Raw genomic sequence first — 22,059 nt, 5'->3', positions numbered from 1 at the left:
AACTTGCCTTTGTTTCAATTGTCAGTGTGACATAGGTTGTGAAGTCTAATGCAGAGTCCTACAGGTGATTCTTTGCATTTATTTATATATTGGATTTAATATTTTTGTTCCATTTTCCTCATCCGTTAAATGAAAGAATTATTATATAATTTGTTTCTGTAAATGTTTTTAATGTGTTTATTGATTATTTAAATTACTAACATAGGACATATTTATTTTCTCCTAATGGAGTTTTCTTATTTAGTTACAAATTAATAATAATCATGTCTTTCTGTTTAATGTATATGGTATCTTTAATATATGGTATTTTTAAAATCTGTGTAACATTTTTTTACTTTTAAAAATTATTTTTATTGAAGGATAATTGCTTTACAGAATTCTACTGTTTTGTTTCAAACCTCAACATGAATCAGGTATAGGTATACATCTATGCCCTCCCTTTTGAAACTCCCTCTCATGAAACCTGTATAAAAAAATTTTTAACCAAAGTATTTTTCACTGCTTTTGTTGATTCATTTTCTGTGCAAAAGAACAACTAATTCAAACAAGAAGATAAGAAGTGAAACAGCATCAATAAATAACCTCATACTCATAGAAAGCCTTTGTTACAAAAAGTTGAATGCAGATGTCTGAGTACAAAGATAGTTACACATATAGTTACACATGTCTTTACATATTTTGCTTGTTATGTAATACATATCTTTCAATATCAATCAGAAGTCTAATCCACCCATTTTAAAACCAACATTCTGTTCATTGTATAGATATAGCATACTTTACCTGTGTATTGTTCTCTACTGATGTACGTTAAGATCATAGTACCTTAAAAAGATTATCCTTTTATTGTTATACAGACCTTTAAGTTAGCATCTATGCTTATATAATTTTCATAATTTCTCTATTATTTCCTAGGAAAATGCCTAGAAATGCCTGTGATCAAAGAATATGTATACATAACTGGAGAAAAAGGGCCTCTGGGTTTGTAGTTTCTCCAGCATTGAAAAAAAGTGCCCATTTTTTCCATATGTTTAGTTCAGTTCAGTTCAGTTCAGTTCAGTTAAGTCTCTCAGTCGTGTCCAGCTCTTTGCGACTCCATGAACTGCAGCATGCCAGGCCTCCCTGTCCATCACCAACTCCTGGAGCTTGCTCAAACTCGTGTCCATTGAGTCTGTGATGCCATCCAACCACCTCATCCCCTGTGGTCCCCTATTTCTCTTGCCTTCAATCTTTTCCAGCATCAGGGTCTTTTCCAATGAGTCAGTTCTTCATATCACATGGCCAGAGTTTTGGAGTTTCAGCTTCAACATCAGTCCTTCCAATGAACACCCAGGAGTATCTGCTTTAGGATGGACTGGTTGGATCTCCTTGCAGTCCAAGGGACTCTCAAGAGTCTTCTCCAACACCACAGTCCAGAAGCATTAATTCTTTAGCACTCAGCTTCCTTTCTAGTCCAACTCTCGTATCCATACACGACCACTGGAAAAACCATAGCCTTGACTAGATGGACCTTTGTTGCGAAAGTAATGTGTCTGCTTTTGAATATGCTATCTAGGTTGGTCATAACTTTTTTTCCAAGAAGTAAGTGTCTTTTAATTTCATGGCTGCAATCACCATCTGTAGTGATTTTGGAGCTCCCCAAAATAATGTCTGATACTGTTTCCACTGTTACCCCATCTATTTGCCATGAATTGATGGGACCGGATGCCATGATGTTAGTTTTCTGATAGTTGAGCTTTAAGCTGACTTTTTCACTCTCCTTTTTCACTTTCATCGAGACTCTTTCGTTCTTCACATTCTACCGTAAGGGTGGTGTCACCTGAAAATCTGAGGTTATTGCTATTTCTTCCAGTGATCTTGATTCCAGCTTGTGCTTCATCTAGCCCAGTGTTTCTCATGATTTATTCTGCATATAAGTTAAATAATATATAGGCCTGACATACGCCTTTTCCTATTTGGAACCAGTCTGTTGTTCATGTCCAGGTATAACTGTTGCTTCCTGACCTGCATATAGATTTTTCAAGAGGCAGCTCAGGTGGTCTGATATTTCCATCTCCTTCAGAATTTTCCACAGTTTATTGTGATCCACAAAGTCAAAGGTTTTGGCATAGTCAATAAAGCAGAAACAGATGTTTTTCTGGAACTCTCTTGTTTTTTCAGTGATTCAGCAGATGTTGGCAATTTGATCTCTGGTTCCTCTGCCTTTTCTAAAACCAGCTTGAACATCTGGAAGTTCACGGTTCACGTATTGTTGAAGCCTGGCTTGGAGAATTTTGAGATTCACAATAAAAATAGAAATTTTATTTATTTATTTATTGTAGGAAAAATGATTACTAACCAAGGATGTTAATCTTCTATCTTATACGTATGACATATAGTTTTCTCATTTATCATTGATCTCAGTTTGGTTCACAACATTAGTTACAATTTGATTTTCATGCCATTTTCATAATTTGATATCCAGTATCTGGCATTGGTGTCTGACTTACTTTTTTCCTTTTAGTCATTTAGGAGCCTAGGGACAAAAACTCAAGAGTCTCTTAACTGCTTCAATTTAACACATAAGTTTATGGGAAGTAGCAGGTTTACTAGTTCTGCAGTCCTCCAATTGCCACTCTAAAAATGCATAGAAGTTAAAGGATTATACCTTCTCAGTGTGAAAGCCTAAGTCTTAGTTTGAATCTTGTTATTTGCTTTATTGGCACTTGCTCTAGGTTTTATATAAAATTAATCTTTCATTACATTTTAATCATCCCCCAAATGTTTTATTTAATATAATATATGCAATGTAAATGTGTGTATATTTGTAAAATGATGCCAGTTCTTTTGATTACATAATTATATCAATAGGCGAAACTTACATGATGAATGGTTATTAAGGGAGCAGAAGGCACAAGAGGAATTCAGAATAAAGAAAGAAAAGGAAGAGACAGCTAGAAAACAGGAGGAAGAACAAGAGGTATGCTTTTAGTCAAATTAATTAGCTAGCTAAACAGTTAAAATAACTTCTAATTAAAGACTTTTTCACATTAACAAATACAAGTCTTGAACTAGAATAACAATAGAAAAACCTTTAAAAAGCTGGATTCTTTGTTTGACCAATATATACTTAATTTTTAAAATTTACTTTTCCTGTGTGGTGAAGGTTTTGAAAATTAGATCTCTCTTTTCTCTTTAAAGACAAACTTAAAGGAAAAATGGGAAGAACATCAGAGAAGAGAGAGAGAAGAGGAGGAGCAGAAACAACAGGGGAAAAGAGAAGAAGAGGTGATTCCTGTTGTTAGAGGATAATTACATGGAAGATCCCCTGGAGGAAGAAATGGCACCTTACTCCAGTATTCTTGCTGGAGAATCCCGTGGACAGAGTAGCCTGGCGAGCTATAGTTAGTAGGGCTGCAAAGAATTGGACACAACTGAAGCAATTTAACATAAATGTTAATTTAACATAAATATGATGCATTTGAAGCGGTAAGCCATGTGAGGGCTTGGAGGTTTTGGTTTTTATTTATTTATTTATTTTTGGTTTACTTATTTTTGGGTGCATTGGGTCTTCATTGCTGAGCTTGTGCTCTGTCTAGTTGTGGTGTGGAGGGGCTGATCTTCATTGTCTTCTCTAATTGCAGAGCCCTATCTGTAGTAGGTTACAAGGCCTCAGTATCTGTGGCGGTGGTCAGTCTCTCTCTCTCGCAGACAAGTTTCAGCAGTTGCAGTGTAAGGCCTGAGCTCATAGTTACGGGTTGCAGGCTTAGTTGCCCTGTGGCATGTGGGATTTTTCTGGACCAGGGATGGATGTTCCCTGCATTGGGAAGCAAATTCCTAAGAAATGAAACACCAGGGAAGTTCTCGTTTGCTGTTTAAATGTCTTATATGTATATATATATATATATATATTTTTTTTTTTTTTGTACAGACACACACTAGAGAGTTTCCTTAAAATGTTTTTCTTTATGTTCATGCAATAGTAGTTAAGACTATCTTAATTTAATGTTTTTCTTCAACTTTACCCAGTGTGAAACACAGTTTATAATGGCCAGAAACTTTTTGTTTAGAAGAGAAGTAGTAAAAGTTTCAGTGTCTGCAGCCCATTACATGTGTTGTTATAAAGCAGCCATGGCAGATGTAAACATATAGCTGTGACTGTGCTCTAATGAAATTTTAAATAGAAACAGACAGCCTTTGTATCTCTCTAGTGAATGATGTGATTCTCAGGTTCTGTCGTGTGTGTTGACTCATTTTAAAGGCATTTTATATATGTTTGTCATGTTCATTTCATTCCTTATGTCCTGCCACCAAGAAGTATTTAATTTTAAGAAAGCAGTTATTGAATATTTAAGAATTAGTAGATTTTTTTGTTACTGTTATTAAATCTTTACTTGATTAATGTGTAGCTCAAGCAATTGACTTGATAAATTTGACTTCCTGTCCTTAATACTATATTTGAAAAATTCACAGCCCAACTTTGCTTGAAAGAATTAATTAGATTTTTTTTTCTGTTGTATTTCTAATCCTGAATTACATAAACTTGAGTTTTAACCATCTTGTAGTGGGAAAAATGGATTTGCTTGTGTCTGGGTCATAATGGGGTAGAAATAGTCTTTACAACCTTTGTTTTTGTATCTCAGGCCATTAATTCCAGTGCAAATTTTAACCACTTTGAGTACTACTTTTTGGAGCAGATATGAGCTATAACACACTGTATTTTCAGGGGACAAGATGTTTGGAGCTTTTTAATTTGTTTATAGAGAGGAATCCATTCTCATTTTAACTGTAGAGCATTTTTCACTTGAGCTGTCCAGGGTTCAGACAAAAGTTATGGCTTTCTTAAATGGATTTTTTTTCTTTTTTAAGGAAGTATAGAAGACATTAAGCAGAAAGGCTGTTAAGGTTACTTTGCTAGATAGGGGAGCTATATGATGTTACTGAGAAAGAGAATTTGCAGTGAGGTAAAGTGCTGCAAAGAAATAAAACAAGATGATGTGATAGAGTGTTGGGAGTAATGGTATACTTAGATAAATCATCATGGAAAATTTCTCTGAGAAGCCAGTGTTTTCAGCTGTTTTTTGGGTGCAGAGATCTCAAGAAAGGAAAGGTTTCGGGCTGAGCGAAGGACTCGAGTATGGAGATGAATGGAGGTCATGGTCTTTAAATCCCAGCGACCAAAGGACAGAGTGGCCGAGGAAGGCAGCAGGTCAGAGAGCTAGACAGGGTCAGATCATTTAAAGCCTCCTGGATTGGAAGGAGTTTGGACTTCATGTTAGTATAATGGAAATTCATTGTCTAAATCTTTAATAAATTGTTCATCATTTTTATTTAAAGAATTGGAGGTAGGGAACAGTGACCAAAAAGAGTAGAGTCAAGATAAGGCTGCTGTTTCAAGTAGGATATGATGTATTTGTGATTTGTATGAGGCTCTTCCTTGTAGCTCAGTGACAAAGAACCAGGGTGCCAATGTGGGAGACCTGGGCATTTATCCTTGGGCAGGAAGATCCCCTGGAGGAGGATATGGCAACCCACTCCAGTATTCGTGCCTGGGAAATCACATGGACAGGAGGAGTCTGGCATGCTACAGTCCATGGGGTCCCACGGAGTCTGATATGATTGAGCACACATGTCCAGTATGAGGATTGTGCTTTACAAAGATAAGTACACAGTTCTGGGTTATCTCATGGTTAACTGAGGGGAGTTGTGTGGAAGGCAAAGGGAGAGTCTAAGTAATGCTCTCAGGAGTTTAGTTTTAATGAGTAAGCAAAGAAAATGGCAACATCAGTTTCTGAGTTAGGATACTTAGAGGGTCAACAATGAGGAAACAAATGTTCTGGTCAGGCATAAAGTGAAGAAGTGAAGTGAAGTCGCTCAGTCATGTCTGACTCTTTGTGACCCGGCCAACTGTACCCTGCAAGGCTGCTCCGTCCGTGGGATTCTCCAGGCAAGAATACTGGCGTGGGTTGCCATTTCCTTCTCTAGGAGATCTTCCTGCCCTAGGGATCGAACCCAGGTCTCTCACATTGCAGGCAGATGCTTTACCCTGTGAGCCACCAGGGAAACCCAAATGAAAGTGAAAGTAACTCAGTTGTGTCTGACTCTGTGCAACCCCATGGACTATACAGTTCATGAAATTCTCCAGGCCGGAATACTGGAGTGGGTACCCTTTCCCTTCTCCAGCGAATCTTCTTAACCCAGGGATCAAACCCAAGTCTCTCACATTGCAGGTGGATTCGTTACCAGCTGAGACACAATTTCCTGTCAAGCATAGAGGACTCTTAAATGCTATCTAGATTTATTATGTGTGTTATGTAATTATTTTGCGTAATTCTTTTATGTAATTAGAGAAGTCTAATGTGATTTAAACATATTCAGATGTCAGTTACTTAGAAATGTATTAAAGTTTTGGAGAACTTACTTTTCCTTATTAAAAAGTTTTAAGTCTCTCATACATCTGCAATGCTACTTTTCATGTAATAGTTTTAGCTTTTATCAAATGTTATGATGTAGTGTCTAGCATTGTATTTTATAGTACTCATAGATACCTCATGTTAAAAACTAGTATGTAGTGTGTATGAGTAAACATACTAACTGTTGTTTCTGAAATTTATAGGGGTATTTTAAAAGTACTTCTATAATGCTTTATTCCTTTTTCTATTTATATAAAATTTTCCACCTATATTCTTTTGAAAGCTTTTCAGAAGATCTGTGCTGTAGAAGACAAATAAGAACCCGAAGCCTTGCATGTATAGGGTTTTTTAAATCTTAATTTACACAGAAACTAGTTGTGACTTACTGGATTTTCAGATTTTTATTCATCCTATGTTTGCATTTGTAGGAAGCTGTGCAGAAGATGCTGAAACAGGCTGAAAATGAGGTATTTTTTTAAACTTTCATTAAAATTTTGAGACCAAAGAACACTTCTTTAAAAACAATACTGCCAGTAATGTTAATTTTGTGGTTAAGTTTCTTAGATCTTGTCTGAATGTGGGATTCACATCTGAAGCTCTGTGATTTATACAACAACAAAAATGAGCTGATGAACAAAAGCAAAAATCACCCCTGTGGACTGGACTTGTTTATAGTCCTTAAAGAATGTGTAGTCAGCCTCATACATTTTTACACTCAAATGGATGCTTTAATTTGATTCAGAGTAAATCAAAGGGGTGGTTCCCTGAACAAGTCCTGAGACCCTTTTCAGAATGGATGGACAGAAGGGAAACTTAGATGACAGCTCCTGGTAGTCAGGGCAGTACCTGATGTTGGACATTGCCAAAGAGCCATGAGAGACACATAGCCCCTGTCTCATGACAGTTGTTTGTAGAGTGTCAGTTGTGTGGTACAACTTAAATGTATATTCTTACAGAAATCCTTTTATTTTTAAACAAAATATTTTAGGTACACTTTAAATCTTTAATTCTGATGGATTTTTAAAACCATCAATAAAGTCATGGTTATTTTCAACAGTTGGAAAGTGGTGCCACATGGCATAACCCAGAACCACCCGTGGAAATAAGAATAATGGAGAAAGATCAAGCTAATTGTCCATTCTACAGTAAAACAGGAGCTTGCAGATTTGGAGATAGGTAAATAAATTTGTTTTATTGTGTCAGAATTAAAGAGGGTCAAAACATTGAAGTTCTTGAATTCTCTTTTGAGAGAGACACATATTTAGTTTAAATTATAAATCATAGGGCATCTATTTTTTTCTTGATGCTTTTCCAGTTCACTGCATGCTGCTGTTTGTTAGACTTAACTTACTTCTCAGATGATGCTTCCTTTACCTTCCTCCCATCCCTTAAAAAGATCTTTTTTGTTTTCTACCCTGCGCTTCCATTTGTCCATATGGACACATAAAGGGCAGTATAGAACATTTGTACTCTTTCAAGGAACCGTAGAATCCTGGCTTTGTTTTTCCAGTGGAAATCACTTCTACAAAGTGAGCTTTTAAAATCTGCTTTGCTTTAAATGAGTGTGCAGGACAAAATCAGAGTAAATAGACATAAAGTAGACTCATTAACAACTCTTATTATAATCAGCCTCAGGAATAGAGCTCTGGGTTCAAAAACTAGCTTCAGTGATTGTCATTTTGGGGAAATTAAGCTTTCTGTGCCTTAGTTTCCTTGTCTATAAAACAGATTAAAAATAGTATCACGCTTATAAGGGGGTTATGAGGCTGATGTGAGTGACTACATGGAAAGTACAGAGAAGAGCACAGGCACAGGTCAAACAGTCAGTGTCTGGTTATATTTTCATTATGATCAATGTTCCCATTGTTCTCTGAGCCATTCTTGTTCCATATTTCTTTGGGGGTCAGTGTTTCTGAGTCAGAGCATGTGGAAATCTAAGTGTTGATCTCTTCAACCATTTAACAAATATTTGAACATTTGTATTCCATGGCCTTGTGATTTTTATGGTTTGACTCATATCAATAAACAGCGCAAAGTAGATACAGTAATTCACCCCTGTCTATAGGGAATATGTTTCAAGCACCCTCCATGCCTGAGTCACCAAACTCACTGTATACCATTTTTTCCTACACATACATACCTATAACAAAGACAGTTTTTAAAATAGGCACAGTAAGAGTATTATTACTAACTTAGTAACTATACTTATTAATGTTAGTAATAATACTAATTGGGCTTCTGTGCTGGGATGCTAATAATACTAAAATAGTAGAGTAGTATTAATAACAATAATAATATGAAACAGTTGTAACATGATGAAAAGAAGTGACGTGAATGTCTTACACTTCAGTTAGCCTTCTTATGATGTTGTCATAAGGAAAATCATCTGCTTTGGTGATCCTTAAACTGTGATGGTGTTTTGATGTTGATAAGGACAGCAGGTTGGTGTCATTGGATGGAGTTCCTGACAGGATAGCACAAGATAGCATAGTATTTCATTACATTGCTCAGAACAGCACACAATGTAAAACTTACAAATTGTTATTGCCAGAATTTTCCAGTTACTGTTTTAAGATTCTCGTTGACCAAGAGTTATTAAAACAGCAGGTAAGGGGACATTAATAGAATAATACATATATTTGTAGTAAATAATTCCATAAATTAACTATTCTAGTTTATATACTGAGGAGTGTAATTATTACAATATGTGGGGTTTCTTTTTGTGTGTGTGTTGTAATATATAGTATACTGAAGAGAGGATTCCCTGGTGGCTCAGATGGTAAAGGTCTGCCTGCAATGCAGAAAACCTGAGTTTGATCCCTGGGTCAGGAAGATCCCCTGGAGAAGGAAATGGCAGTGGGTTGCCTGGAAAATTCTGTGGATGGAGGAGACTGGGGGGCTAGAGTCCAAGGGGTTGCAAAGAGTCAGATATGACTGAGTGACTTCACTTTCATGAGAAGATCTTCTTTGTTGTTTTTAGTTTAGTCACCAAGTTGTATCTGGTTTGTTAGCCCATGAGGCTTCTCTGTCCATGGGATTCTCAGGCAAGAAGACTGAAGTGGTTTGCCTTGCCCTACTGCAGGGGATCTTCTAGACCCAGGGACTGAACCCTCATCTGCTGCATTGGCAGTTCTTTACCACTAGTGCCATCTTATAACATTCTATTAATCCCCAAAACAGAAATGAATAGACAAATCCATGAAACTCTCATTCTTTTATATATTTATTCATAATATTATCCTTGATGTGTTTTTTCCTTCAAAAAAGATTTTTCTTTTTTTTTTTCACCTAAACTTGTCTTCACCTTTAAATGTTTCTAAAAATAATAATCCTGAATGGTGAATTACATCAGGATCATCTGAAAAACTTTTTTTTTTTTTTTTAATTTTTATTTTTGGCTGCAGAGGGTCTTTTATTCGTTGCTGCTCACAGACTTTCTGTAGTTACTATGAGCACGGGCTACTCTTGGTTGTGTCACATACACTTAATTGCCATGTGGCATTGAAAAACTTTTTAAAAGCATGTTCTTCAGGGTCATCTCAAATTATGTGTAAGTCTTGGATATTTTAAAGTGTCTGGGATTGAGAACCATTCATATAGAATATTTAACTGCTTTTATATTCTGTAGTTGGGATTATATTTGCTGATGGTATTTATGAAGGTATTCATAAAGACTGGTAAGCAGTGAAAGAGTCCCTTTGAGGAATTGGAAACTTAAGATAAAGGATTTTACTCCTTTTTGTAACTGTTAGAATGCAACTGTAGGTGTAATCTCATAAAAAACAGTAATTCATTGGTTTAATATAATACCTCAAAAAACCTCAAAAAAATATTTAGTGGATTATTTTTGAAAGACAGCTGAGACACATTTGTATGGGAAGTTGAACCAAAGTTGAAGTTCCCTTTCAAGTTTTTAGCTGCCTCACCCCTTGTTTTTATTCTATCACTAATATTTCCTTGGTTGTTTAAAGTTATCCTTGAGGGCTTCCCGGGTGGTTCAGTGGTTAAGAATCTGCCTTGCAGTGCAGGGGACAGAAGTTTGACCCCTGGTCTAGGAAGATCCCACATGCTGCAGGGAGACTAAACATGGGCACTCTGCAGCCCACGCTCTACAACGAGAGAAGCCAGCAATCAGAAGCCAGTGCACCACAGCTAGTGGCTCCAGTAGCAACTAGAGAAAAGCTCATGCAGCAACAGAGATGCAATATAGCCAAAATATGTACATTTTTAAGATTAAAATTATCCTTGGGACTCCACTGATGGTTCACTTGTTAGGACAGTGTGCTTTTAAAGTGCTTTTGGGACTCAAAGAGGGTTGCTTTCTCTTACCTAACTTCATTTTTTAATATACTCAAGCTTGTATGGATGCTTCCTGCTTCAGTGGGAATTTTCCCTAAACCTAGTGACTTGACTTGGTTCCAAAATTCATAGATGCATATTTGACACCCAGGGAACTAGAGCTGAGTTACAACCTGTGAACAGAATTTTAAATTCGTTAATTAAGGTCCTTGTTTACTGCTATACTTATTTAAACCAATAATATTTCAGTTTAGAGTTAACAATGTCAGGTGAGGTAAATCCTTTGAATTCTGTTAGTAGCTACTTTGGAATATATCAGACTGCAAGCTGAATAATCTAGGAGGTCATTTGGAGAGTAACATTCAGCATTTCAGGGGTATGCATGGTAAGTATGGGCATTCTGTATGCATTGTATTGGTAGGTACATAAATGTTTAATCTCTATATACCTTTTCATCTTACAATACTGAATCCATGAAGCAACTCACTGTACTCTCTCCTTGAACTGCTGGCATCTACAGCTGACCAGTTTTTAACTAGAATGTCTTATTTTTTAATAGTTGGAACCTCAGTTCACACGCTAGTAAAGTAATGCTTAAAATTCTCCAAGCCAGGCTTCAGCAATACATGAACTATGAATTTCCAGATATTCAAGCCAGTCTTAGAAAAGGCAGAGGAACCAGAAATCAAATTGCCAACATCTGCTGGATCATCGAAAAAGCAAGAGTTCCAGAAAAACATCTATTTCTGCTTTATTGACTATGCCAAAGCCTTTGACTGTGTAGATCACAATAAACTGTGGAAAATTCTGAAAGAGATGGAAATACCAGACCACCTGACCTGCCTCTTGAGAAACCTATCTGCAGGTCAGGAAGCAACAGTTAGAACTGGACAGGGAACAACAGACTGGTTCCACATAGGAAAAGGAGTACGTCAAGGCTGTATATTGTCACCCTGCTTATTTAACTTATATGCAGAGTACATCATGAGAAATGCTGGGCTGGAAGAAGCACAAGCTGGAATCAAGATTGCTGGGAAAAATATCAATAACCTCAGATATGCAGATGACACCACCCTTATGGGGAGAAAGTGAAGAGGAGCTAAAAAGCTTTGAGGAAAGTGAAAGAGGAGAGTGAAGAAGTTGGCTTAAAGCTCAACATTCAGAAAACAAAGTTTATAGCATCCGATCCCATCACTTCATGAGAAATAGATGGGGAAACCGTGTCAGACTTTATTTTTTGGGGCTCCAAAATCACTGCAGATGGTGAGTGCAGCCATGAAATTAAAAGACGCTTACTCTTTGGAAGGAAAGTTATGACCAACCTAGATAGCATATTCAAAAGCAGAGACATTACTTTGCCAAGAAAGATCCGTCTAGTCAAGGCTATGGTTTTTCCAGTGGTCATGTATGGATGTGAGAGTTGGACTGTGAAGAAAGCTGCGCGCCAAAGAATTGACGCTTTTGTACTGTGGTGTTGGAGAAGACTCTTGAGAGTCCCTTGGACTGCAAGTAGATCAAACCAGTCCATTCTGAGGGAGATCAGCCCTGGGATTTCTTTGGAGGGAATGATGCTGAAGCTGAAACTCCAGTACTTTGGCCACTTTATGTGAAGAGTTGACTCATTGGAAAAGACTCTGATGCTGGGAGGGATTGGGGGCAGGAGGAAAAGGAGATGACAGAGGATGAGATGGCTGGATGGCATCACTGACTCAAAGAACGTGAGTCTGAGTGAACTCCGGGAGTTGGTGATGGACAAGGAGGCCTGGCATGCTGCGATTCATGGGGTCGCAAAGAGTCGAACACGACTGAGTGACTGAACTGACTGAGCTAAAGAAGTTTTCCTCATTTTATCTTAGGACATGAAACCAGATTATATAATAAAGGTCATGTTTTATGGATTATTGAAGTATAGTTGAGTCCATTCAGCTTTGATCCAGTATTAGTTGCAGAAAGTATCCTTGTGTGTGTATATGTGTGTGTGTGTGTGTGTGTGTGTGTGTATGTATATATTATGCCATATAACAAACCCATACTAGACTATAAGGTAGGTCAGATCTCCTTGATCATTTCTCAGCTGAGCTTCTCTGGGTGTGAGGTCATTTCTTTACAAAGTGAGGGAAATACAGATATGATTGTCCTAGTGAAGGATCAGGTGGAAAAATAAACCCTTTAAAGCTTTTTGCATACAATAAGATTGAAATATATCATCGTGGGGAAACTAACAAGATGGTGCAAGTGAAGCATACTTACCCACTCTTCACTCCTTTTCACCCCATGTACTGTAAGCAGTGACTTTGCACTATCATGTAACAGTTGAACTCATTTGTATCACTGTGCATGGACATCAGAAAGGTTATGTAATGGTTGAGGTCACTTGTAGCACTGTGCATTTGCAGCGAGAGATAGTCCCTTGGTCATAGGTTACTTTGTGCAATATGCCTCTATGAGCTTCACCATGAAAGACCTTGCTCCTGCTGCATCAGGGCTACATTGGAAGAACATCAAGGTTATGTTTTATGAGGTTATCTTATGGCTACATTATGTCTGCTGTGTCAACCAGGAGAGAGGTTCTCTTATGGCTGCTTGAGTCTCTTTCCACCCTCTCAGTCACATTTTGCCTGTGCTGGGTTGAGCCAATAGTGTTAACAGCAAGACTGCTGGCATCATGAACATTGTCAGCATTATACAGCCCTTAACTGGAAACTTGATTTTGGTTATGCAGCATGGAGGGTCTTAGGTCACCAGCCAGGGATCAGAACTGCTCCACTTAGAATCGTAATCACCGGACCAGTAGGATATTCCTTGGAAACTCTTAAACCACACTATTATGTAAGCATTGGTTTAATAGGAGATTGTATAAAACCATCTCACCTTTCTCCTGAGTGCCTCATATGGTACATTTGTGTCACACTGTCACTGTGACCTTTCATGCAAGTGGACCATCTTTTACTGTATGCTTTTACATAACAGGCTTCCTGAACTTGAGTAAAAAGCAAGTGAATGGCATTTAAACTTGGAAATAATTCCCACCTTTACATTTCAGTGAGATTCACTTTATTGGTCAGCCTTTAATAGTTTTGTTGTGTTGAAATTCCAAGTTTGAGTGACGTATGTCGTCTTACAGTTCACTTGAAACAGCTAAGTCGCTTGAGCCTTTAACTCATGTTTTAAATCAAGTTTCTCTATGTGTAATTTCTCACCACTGGACTACTGAACTTTTTCCTTCATGTGCAGGTGTTCATGTAAACACAATTTCCCAACATCAAGTCCCACGCAGCTTATTAAAAGCATGTTTACAACGTTTGGGATGGAGCAGTGTGGAAGGGATGACTACGACCCTGACACAAACCTAGAGTACAGTGAAGAAGAAATCTACCAGCAGTTCCTGGATTTTTATGATGATGTGCTCCCTGAGTTCAAGAACGTGGGGAAAGTGATCCAGTTTAAGGTGGGCACAAGTAGTGTGTCTAGAGGAGGAACTGGTCTGCCTCCCTCTGAAGTACTGACTGGGATGGGAAAGCGAGAGCATAAGCTATTTACGTAGGTGGGATGTGTGCCATGCTGTAGGTCCTGCGTCATGTAGCAAGGAAATGTTAATTCCTTCTCTTTCCCTCTCCACCGAGCTTTGTTGCCAATAAAATAGAGGTGCTACATGCAGCTTTAAATAAGTACTGACATGGTGCTAGGTTCTAAGCTTTTAATGAAAGGAGATCTTTTCATCCATTCAGTACCATTATGGACCAAATCTTTTCCAGCCTTTGAGTTCTCTGCATAAGGTCTTACACAGATAGCTGTCTTAAGAGTTTGCTTATGGACTACATATATTAGGGAATGCATCTCCATACTTGTAACACAGCTTTCTGGTTGTATTATAGTGATGGTTCCAGCTTGCACTTTCTGCCCAAAGTATACATTATAGTATTTTTTTTTTTGAACTACCAAAGACCATAAGATGACTTTATCAGGGACAGGAAAAGGTGAACTGGTCTTTGTTACTCTGTCCAGGCTTTTCTCTAATTGTGGTGAGCAGGGACTACTCTTCCAGTTGCAGTGTGTGGGCTTCTCATTGCAGTGGCTACTCCTTTTGAGCATGGGTCCGTAGTTGCAGCTTGTTATCTCAGTAGTTGTAGCACACAGCCTTAGTTGCCCCGAGGCATGTGGGATCTTCCTGGATCTGGGATCAAGAACTTCCTGGATCAGTGCCATGCACTGGCAAGTAGATACTTATCCATTGAGCCACCAGGGAGGTCCAGACCTTCACTTTTCTTTTGTTGTTGAGTTACTCAGTCATATTCGACTCCTTGCCACCACATGGACTACAGCATTCCAGGCTTCCCTGTCCGTCACCATCTCCAGAAGCTTGCTCATACTAATTGTCCATTGAGTCGGTGATGCCATTCAACCATCCTCTGTCATCCCCTTTTCCTATCGTCAGTCTTTCTCAGCACCAGGGTCTTTTCAAATGAGTCAGCTCTTCTCATCAGGTGGCTGAAGTATTAGAGCTTCAGCTTCGGTATCAGTCCTTCCAATGATCATTCAGAGTTTATTTCCTTTTGGGTGGACTGATATCCTTTGGATCTCCTTGCAGTCCAAGGGACCCTCAAGAGTCTTCTCCAACACCACAGTTCAAAAGCATCAATTTTTTAATGTTCAGCCTTCTTTATGGTCCAACTCTTACCTCCATACATGAATACTAGAAAAACCTAGCTTTGACTACACAGACCTTTGGAACCCACATCTCCTGCATTACAGGCAGTTTCTTTACCACTGAGTCACCACAGAAGCCCTGACTATGCACATACTTCTTTTGCAGTTCATAGATAAAACAGATTTTTTTAGAATTTGAAGGTAAATAGCAGTTCTATATTGAGCAGATCTGCTGGCATCATTTTTGCAGCTGCATTTTGTAGTTCTTGCAGAATTTCAAACTTTTTCATTTATTGTATTTCTTATGATTTTCCTGATCAATGACCTTTGATGTTACTAATCCAAAAAGATTTTGACTTGCTGAAGGTGCAGATGATACCCTTTTTTTTTTTTTAGCAATGAAGCATTTTAAGGTATGTGCATTTGTTTCTTGTTTTTTTAGATACAATGCTTTTGCACCCACTCTTAATAAACTTCAGTATAGTGTAAACGTTATTATTACATGCTTTGAGAAACCAAAAAAATTGGGTAACACATTTTATTGTGGTGTTTTACTGCAGTTGTCTAGAAGCAAACCAAGATATCTCTTGAGATAACTGTATGTTATTTGCCAAGCTTATACTTATCAGGCTGGTAATTCATGAATGGAAAGCAATTAGTAAGTTTTTAGTATGAAAGATTTATAAATATTTGTTATGGAAATTTAAAAAAGATTTTTGGTATAACTGGTTTAATTACCTTTATGTTTTTTTGATCAATGTCTTAAGGCCTTTCACTCTTCCTGTAGGAGTACTAGTATATACAGTGTAGTTCATTACTGATGTCGACTCCCCCCACTGCCTGCTTTTGGGGAGGGGTGTGCTCTAATAAACTATAATGAATTTGTTAAGTTTGGAAATTATTTTGGGGAAAAAATCTAAAGTTTACTATGAATGTTTGAAATTTTTTCTACTGTTATATAAATAAATATATATGTGCATCTGTGTCTGGAATTCCAAGATGTGAGCAAGAGAGAAAAGAACCAAAAGAAATGGCTTCAACGTTTCAACAAAGTGAAACTAACATTCTACATATTTTACAATGTTAGTCAAAATGAAAATTTGAATTTTATGGCTTATGTTATAACTGATTTACCTTTCCTATAATCTCATGCATATGGAAACATTTTATATTTATTGAATACTGAATCTGATCTATAGAGATCTAATAGTGGAGGCCTGCAGTGCTGCTATATGATGAAGATGCCTTTGGGACATCCTGGTGGTTGGGTTGTTGAGACTCTGAGTTTCCGCTACAGGAGGCAGAAGTTCGATCCCTGGTTGGGGAAGTTTCACATGTTTGGATGGTGCAGCAAAAGAAAATATTAATTTTTAATAAAGTTTTAATAAAACTGAGAGTATTATCTCAGTTTGGGAATCTTTTGTTGGTAAGCACATTGTGTAATACCAATGTATTTGTGTATTTGATAGCTGTTAGACAAAGTGTATTTGATAGCTGAATTTTTTTTCCCTAAGTTATTTTCTATAATAGACTTCATTGCTCTTTAGGTCAGTTGCAACCTGAAACCTCATCTGAGGGGCAATGTATATGTTCAGTATCAATCGTAAGTATTCTGAACATAAATATATACATATTTCCTGGTACATCTGTTTTGTTTTGACTTCTGGGATTATCCCACTGACTGTATCTCTTTTATCAATAGCTGATATAGGAAATGTATTACATTCTTTGTATATTTATGTGGTTTTAAAAGATTCTCAGTAGCTATTATTTATTAATTTAGTAATTAAAATACAAAACTTGGAAACAAGGATAATAGAATGGAGAATTTAGAAGTATAAATTGAAATTAAAGCCAATACAGATCTTAAGTATATTTTACCAGCTAAGAAAAAATTAATGTATCATTGTTTTGTCTTGATATTTGCTTCAGCCATTACATACCTAACTGATTACATAAACCACTGTAGGGCAATATAAATTGTAGCCGAAAAAGAACATTTTCTAACGATGAAAACACTGCAGTTATAACAATCAGCTCTATTGGATTAAGACCTGGTTTGCATCCTTCAGAACATTTTGGAGGGATAGTAAAAAGGATTCCTAGTAAATGTTGAGTTTTAGAAACTCTAATAAAGACTGTCGGTAGTAACTTTCGGTGGTCCTATGGTAAATTAACTAAAGGATTTTTTAATAGATGATACAGTTATATGTATATATTAGAACATTAAGGTTCATCTGTTAATTTGTGGTTTAAAGGGAAGAAGAATGCCAGGCAGCCCTTTCTCTGTTTAATGGACGATGGTATGCAGGACGACAGCTTCAATGTGAATTCTGCCCAGTGACCCAGTGGAAAATGGCAATTTGTGGTAAAATACAACATGATGATTTTTTTACCCCTTGATTGTTCCAATTATGTAAAAGGAGATTCTTAGCAGGAAAAAATACAGGCTTTAAAGAGAATTTTTTAAAAACTGAATAACAATTTACACACTTTTTATCTTTCCACACATGCGAATTATATAAAGGAGGTAACATTTTAGATTTGTAATAGGCCATGTGGGTCATGTTACACCATGAGAAATGAGTTCACAGTGCATTGGTGGCAGAATCAGGTTATCTAATCTTTGATTCTGCATTTTGTGTACAACATTAAGAAGTTGCATTTTACTTATTACAGTCTTAGAGGTGTTTTCTGTTCTTTGGCTCTTCTCACTTGAGTGTCTCTTTTTCTCTCCATCTTTTATCATTAATGAACCTTCTGTTTTCTGTTATGTAATCCTGTCATATTTTCTGCCTTCCATGAAACACAGTTTTGTAAATTAGAGATTGATAATAGCTGTGTGGAGTGTGTTAAGGGTCCAGTCAGATTAATTTATGGACCCTTGAGACTAAACTAATTCATGAATACATGGACTTTACTGAGACTATCTAGCAATTCTTTGGCCTTCTTATTTTTAAATTTATTCCTCTCAGATGGGCTTAGCCCACATGTAAGTACCTCAGGATGAAAAAAAGATGCTATTAATGCCTTTGGGTAACACTTTTCTTTCCCATTACTCTTCTTTGTTTGCTTTGTATTCACTTCTTAAAATCTCTTATTTAAAAAGTAACTTAAAAATTCTGAATCACAAAAGCGGTTTGTTATAAGCTTGCTTTTTGTCAGCTTGCTCTTCATTGATGCTGCTAGTTTCAAAGCATAGTAAAGTGGGGTGGGAGTCGCTTTTAAAGGGAAAACTAAAAGACCAAATTCAGCATAAGTCTTAAGACTTGTAACATGAAAGGGTAAAAATAGTTTTCTGTCTAAAGTTCAGTAGTTTTCTCAGTTCATATATACCCCATTTGACTTCCCCTGAAACAAGAAGCTATTCTGCTTTTCTAAAAAATAACAGCAATGTAGAGGAAAGCAAAAAACTTAACAAAACATACCCTTTTAAAGTGCACAGTTCAGGGTTTTTTTTTTTTTTTATCATGTTCACAACGTCGTGATGATCACCTGTAATTCTGGAACATTTTCTTCACTTTCAAAGAAATCTGACATCTGTTAACAGCCACTCGCCATTCTCTGCTTCCCTGTATCTTCTCTATATATTTGCCTATTCTGGACATTTTACATAATTGACCTTTTGTGTCTTAACTTCTTGGCTTAGCACATTTGCAAGATACATCCATATTGTGTCAATAGAATATATATGAACTCCGTCCTTTTTGCATATGAATTATACTGCTTTTTATGGTATACTGTTGATTTGTTGTTCTTGTTCAGTCACCAGCTTGTGTCTTGACTCTCTGCAACCGCATGGACTGCAGCACGCCAGGCTTCCTTGTCCTTCACCATTTTGCACAGTTTGCTCAAACTCATGTCCTTTGAGTCAGTGGTGCCATCCAACCATCTCATCCTCTGTCATCCCCTTCTCCTCTTTCCTTCACTCTTTCCCAGCATCAGGTCTTTTCAGTGGGTTGGCTCTACACATCAGGTGGCCAGAGTCTTAGAGCTTCAACTTCAACATTAGTCCTTCCAGTGAATATTCAGGATTGATTTTCTTTAAAATGAACTGGTTTGATCTATTTCCTTTCCAAGGAACTGTCAAGAGTTTTCTCCAGTACTGCAGTTCAGAAGCAATAATGTTGATAACATTTTATTTATTTGTTAGTTGATCGACTCTTAAGATGTTTCCACCTTTTGGCTCTTATATGTAATGGTACTGTGAAAGTTCACCCACAGAGTTTTATGTATGTTTCTCTTGTGCACATGATTCATAGCATAATTGCAAGATCATATGGTAATTCTTACAGAGAAGGAAATGGCACCCCACTCCAGTACTCTTGTCTGGAAAATCCCATGGACAGAGGAGCCTGGTAGGCTGCAGTCCATGGGGTCACTGAGAGTCGGACACAACTAGGTGACTTCACTTTCACTTTCATGGTAATTCTAGGTTTAATATTTTGAAAAACTGTTTAACAGTTTTCTAAAGCAACTGAATTATTTTATAATTACACCAGCAGAATATGATTACTGGTTTTCCATATACCCATAATACAGTTAATTTTCTTTATATTTTACCCATCCTGTCAAGTGTGACATACTATCTCATTGTGGTTTTCATTTGCATTTCTGTAATGGCCAGTTATGTTGAACATCTTTTTATGAACGTGTCATATTTATAATCTTCTGAAGGAATGAGAAATCAGTTGTCTGTTTTTTACTGGTTACTTTTTGTTTTATTATTGAGTTGTAAGTGTTCTTTAGATGATGTAGATAGAGGCCCTGTATTACACATGTATGCTGTGCAAATAAATTTTACAGTACACTTTTTTGCTGGTATACTTTGAGACACAGTTCTTAATTTTGATGAAATTTACTTCATCTATTTTAAAAGAATTTTATAGTTTAATTCTAGGGTCTATCTTAAGTTAGCTTTTGTATATAGTGTCCAGGAGGATGGTATCTGTTTCACTTTTAACTGTTTTATGTATTTGAGGAATTTACTGCTATTTTACTAAACCCCAGTGGGATTATTAAAATAGATTGAGTTTGACAAGAATGTTTTAGAGACCTTGGTAAATATGAAACTAGTATGCTAATATATATCATCTTATTTTAAATACAAGGAAAATATATGTTCTTGTACCTACAGAGAGTGCTGCCATTTCACTAGTAATTCTCTTACTACTACCACTCTGCTCTTAAATCACACTACCACCTAGACTCCAAGGAGTGTGTTCTTCACTATTAACTTGAGTTCTTCACTGTCACTATGTGGGATGGTGAAACTCTAGAAAAGTGTGGTCACAATTTGTTTGGTTGTGTCATCCAGTGGGGAAATGGGATGTTCTTACTAAGTTGTGAAACTTTACCTTTTGTAATGCTAGTTTGTTAGAACATTTGAATGTTTTTTAAATCTGTGAGTCTGAACTGTGAAATCAGTTTGGACAAGCCATTTTAAATATGTGGAAGAAAATAGTCTTATCACCCTGGTACACCAGCACTGTACCTTGTGAAAAGGATGAAATGCCAGCAGTAAATGCTGATTCCTCACTGTGCCCTTGCCCCAGAGGGAAACACTGCAACTTTCTTCACGTGTTCAGAAATCCAAACAATGAGTTTTGCGAGGCAAATGGAGACATCTACCTATCTCCAGTTTGGACTGGCTCCTCCTTTGGAAAGAGCTCAGTGAGGAGAGTGAGGCTGGACCACCATGACGACTACTATAACTGGCAAAGGAGGAGGAGCCGCCCTGTGCAGGCCCACTCCTACAAGAGGAAAGAGGAGGCTGACAGGAAGAGGAGGAGTAGTCACGAGGGTGAGAAATCTCACAAACATAGGTCTAGAAGCCGGGGAAGGCACAGTTCCCAAAGCAGTGGAAGAAAAAGGGACCACGGCGACAGGAGCAGCAGCCAGAGCTCCTCCAGGTCCATGAGCCGTGGTGGGAAGAGGTCAGGGAGCAGAGACTGAACTTTGAATTCAGAGCCGCAAATCCAAATAAACTTCCTTTATCACTTTAACTTACTTCGTCACTGTGTTCTTCAGTGATTGTATACCTTATTTTGTTGTTCAGTTGCTCAGTCATGTCTGACTCTCTGTGACCCCCTGGATTGCAGCACGCCAGGCTTCCCTGTCTGTCCTTCACTGTCTCCCGGAGCTTACTCACACTCAGGTCCATTGAATCGGTGATGCCATCCAACCATTCATCCTGTCATCCCATTCTCCTCCTGCCTTCTATCTTTCCCAGGATCCAGGTCTTTTTCAGTGCGTCAGTTCTTCGCATCAGGAGGCCAAAGTATTGCAGTTTCAGCTTCAGTATCAGTCCTTCCAATGAATATTCAGGACTGATTTCTTTTACGATTGACTGGTTTGATCTTCTTGCTGTCCAAGGGACTCCCAAGAGTCTTCTCCAGCACCACATTTTGAAATCATTAATTCTTCCGTGCTCAGCCGCCTTTTTGTTTTTAATTAAAAAAATTTTTCTGCTCAACCTTCTTAATGGTCCAGCTCTTTCATACATACATGACTACTGGGAAAACTATAACTTTGACTGTACGGATCTTTGTTGGCAAAGTGATGTCTCTGCTTTTTAATACGCTGTCTAGGTTTGTCCTAGCTTTCCTTCCTAAGAGCAAATGCTTTAGTGCTTTAGTGAACTGCTTTAGTGAACTCTGTTCTTCTTTCATTCTGCATCCTTTCCAGTGGAGATTTCTTTTCCAACCCACACACAGCCCACACT

At 37.4% G+C, this 22,059-nt stretch overlaps 1 protein-coding gene across 1 annotated transcript in view; it reads left to right on the top strand.

Moving 5' to 3' along the window:
• The window catches only part of LOC120860163 (U2 small nuclear ribonucleoprotein auxiliary factor 35 kDa subunit-related protein 2-like), a 41,669-nt gene extending 20,325 nt beyond the window's left edge, over positions 1 to 21,344 (top strand). The window contains exons 4-11 of the mRNA XM_040235960.1: positions 2,848 to 2,956; positions 3,178 to 3,264; positions 6,818 to 6,856; positions 7,447 to 7,565; positions 13,923 to 14,136; positions 16,883 to 16,938; positions 17,594 to 17,715; positions 20,875 to 21,344. Coding sequence (XP_040091894.1) covers positions 2,848 to 2,956; positions 3,178 to 3,264; positions 6,818 to 6,856; positions 7,447 to 7,565; positions 13,923 to 14,136; positions 16,883 to 16,938; positions 17,594 to 17,715; positions 20,875 to 21,290 — 1,162 coding nt within the window. The 3' untranslated portion in view covers positions 21,291 to 21,344. The remainder of the gene's footprint in view (positions 1 to 2,847; positions 2,957 to 3,177; positions 3,265 to 6,817; positions 6,857 to 7,446; positions 7,566 to 13,922; positions 14,137 to 16,882; positions 16,939 to 17,593; positions 17,716 to 20,874) is intronic.
• Positions 21,345 to 22,059: the final 715 nt, after the last annotated feature.

This window comes from Oryx dammah, unplaced genomic scaffold (assembly GCF_014754425.2).
Source record: "Oryx dammah isolate SB20612 unplaced genomic scaffold, SCBI_Odam_1.1 HiC_scaffold_11032, whole genome shotgun sequence".
NCBI classification, from domain to species: Eukaryota; Metazoa; Chordata; class Mammalia; order Artiodactyla; family Bovidae; genus Oryx; species Oryx dammah.
Note: the sequence above shows the minus strand (reverse complement) of the source record. Positions and strands in the feature narration are given on the sequence as shown.